Source organism: Austrofundulus limnaeus, unplaced genomic scaffold (genome assembly GCF_001266775.1).
Source record: "Austrofundulus limnaeus strain Quisiro unplaced genomic scaffold, Austrofundulus_limnaeus-1.0 Scaffold2131, whole genome shotgun sequence".
NCBI lineage: Eukaryota > Metazoa > Chordata > Actinopteri > Cyprinodontiformes > Rivulidae > Austrofundulus > Austrofundulus limnaeus.
In genome coordinates, this window is record NW_013954533.1 from 21,279 (window position 1) to 23,333 (window position 2,055).

The 2,055-nt window shown below is 44.3% G+C and overlaps 1 protein-coding gene across 1 annotated transcript in view; it reads right to left on the minus strand.

The window, feature by feature from the left end:
• Positions 1–532: 532 nt before the first annotated feature.
• gja13.1 (gap junction protein alpha 13.1) overlaps positions 533–2,055 on the minus strand; it is a 2,312-nt gene continuing 789 nt past the window's right edge. Inside the window, exon 2 of the mRNA XM_014034472.1 lies at positions 533–1,560. Coding sequence (XP_013889926.1) covers positions 675–1,535 — 861 coding nt within the window. The 5' untranslated portion in view covers positions 1,536–1,560 and the 3' untranslated portion in view covers positions 533–674. The remainder of the gene's footprint in view (positions 1,561–2,055) is intronic.

A 2,055-nucleotide genomic window follows, 5' to 3' on the forward strand; every position in this document is an offset into this window, starting at 1 on the left:
AAAACATCACCTGTGCATTTATTTTAACTAAACTTTAAGCTAAACTGCAGCAACACATGGAAATAAAAAGGCTTGTTGGACAAAAATATAAAAATAATTCAATTTAAGCATTCAAGAGACACAAATGCATGTACAAGTAAAAGGAAAAATTATATATTAAAAAACATTAAAATTATGTGTTAAAATATATAATTTATTGGAACTAAGCTGGAAAAATAAAGATGTAGGTCAATTAAATGATAAAACATGAGGTAAAGTTCTCATTTTTAATTTATTTGGTGCATTTTAAATGCATTTATCTATTTTATCTATTTCTGCTTTTATTTCTAATTATGTCAGTGTCGGTCCTCCGTACTGCAGAACATGAAGAGGTAGTTCAGAGACTGAATCTGGTGTGTTGGAGCAGGAAACATGTAAAACATGTAGGGCTGCGGCCCCCCAGGACCATGACTGCCCACCTCTGGTCTATAATATAAATATATCAGTATTTCACACATTTATTAGAAGATTTGTTTAAAAAAATACACCAATCTGCCCCTTGATGCTGTTTATTGATGTGTAATTTTCTGTGCAGACATGATTAATGTTTTTTGTTGTGTTGAGATGAAAGTCTCTGAGGAAAAGGGGGTAAAATGTGACCCAAAGACCGATGTTTCCACGGAGGATCAGAGGTTTTAATGTCCACTCAGCAGCCGTTTCTCCTCCTTCGCACCGTCCAGGCTGCCTCCGGTGCTGTGGTTGCTCTCCAGCTCCATGTTCATCTTGTTCTGCCGCAGCGCCTCGTCCGTGGTCGGCCACTTCGGACCCAACAGGCGGGCCGGGTTCTCTGCCGAGACGATTCTGTGAGCCCGACGCCTGGATCCGCACCTCACCCTGGAGCAGATCAGGTAGAACATCTCCAGGACGCTGAGGAGCAGAGAGACGCAGGCCACCACCAGCATGAAGATGATGAAGATGGTTTTCTCGGTGGGCCGGGACATGTAGCACTCCACGGTGAAGGGACAGGGCTTCTTGGAGCAGGGGAACATGGGGACCATGACGAAACCGTACAGGTAGTACTGGCCCACGATGAAGCCGGCCTCGATGAGGATCTTCACCACCAGCTGGGTCAGGTAGCTCCCCAGCAGGTTGCCCTTGATCTTGACGTGTCCCTTTTCATCGCTGTACTTGGGCTGCCGGAGCTTCCCGGGCCCACCGGGGCTGGACAGCAGCTCCCTCAGCTTGTTCTCCTTGTGGATGACGTGCATGGCGTGGCCCAGGTACACCAGCGTGGGCGTGGACACGAAGATGATCTGCAGCACCCAGAAGCGGATGTGGGAGATGGGGAAGGTCCAGTCGTAGCAGACGTTCTCACAACCGGGCTGCTGGGTGTTGCAGATGAAACCGGACTGCTCGTCGCCCCACACGCTCTCTGCACCCGCTCCCAGAACCATGATCCGGAACAAGAACAGCACGCTCATCCAGATCTTCCCGATCACCGTGGAGTGGGACTGGACTTTCTCCAGCAAGACCGATAAAAATCCCCAATCTCCCATCTTCACGGGTGAAGTTCAGTTCAATCTGTGAACAAAAGAAGAGAAACAGTGAATCAATGAGACAAACGTTTCTTTTTGGCCTCAAACCGCACCTTTCTGCAGAATTATTAACCACCGTTTTTATCTGATCGATGCAGCCACGCAGAAGGGAAAGCTCTCACAGCTTAAATCATGTTTTCTCCTCTTAAACTGAAGAACAAAGGGAGAAACCTGCTGAACTTTGCACTTTTTTCAATGTTTTCCTTCAAATAATCATTAATTGGTAAATTAGATGGAAGCTAAGTGTCTGCTTATGAGTCATGGAGCAAAAACTGAGATAAAACTAACAAAAAAAGCAAAGTTTCTGACTAAATGACGTTTTAAAAATACGATAATGCTTTAGTTTGAAGTGTTATTTGTGARCCGTCACATCAAAACCAGGATTAAGTCTAAAAGTTGTTTAAGGAGAAAAAGGCAAATATAGTGTTTTGACAAAAATGTTAACAAAAATTGCATTTTGTCAAAATATAATGAATAAAAG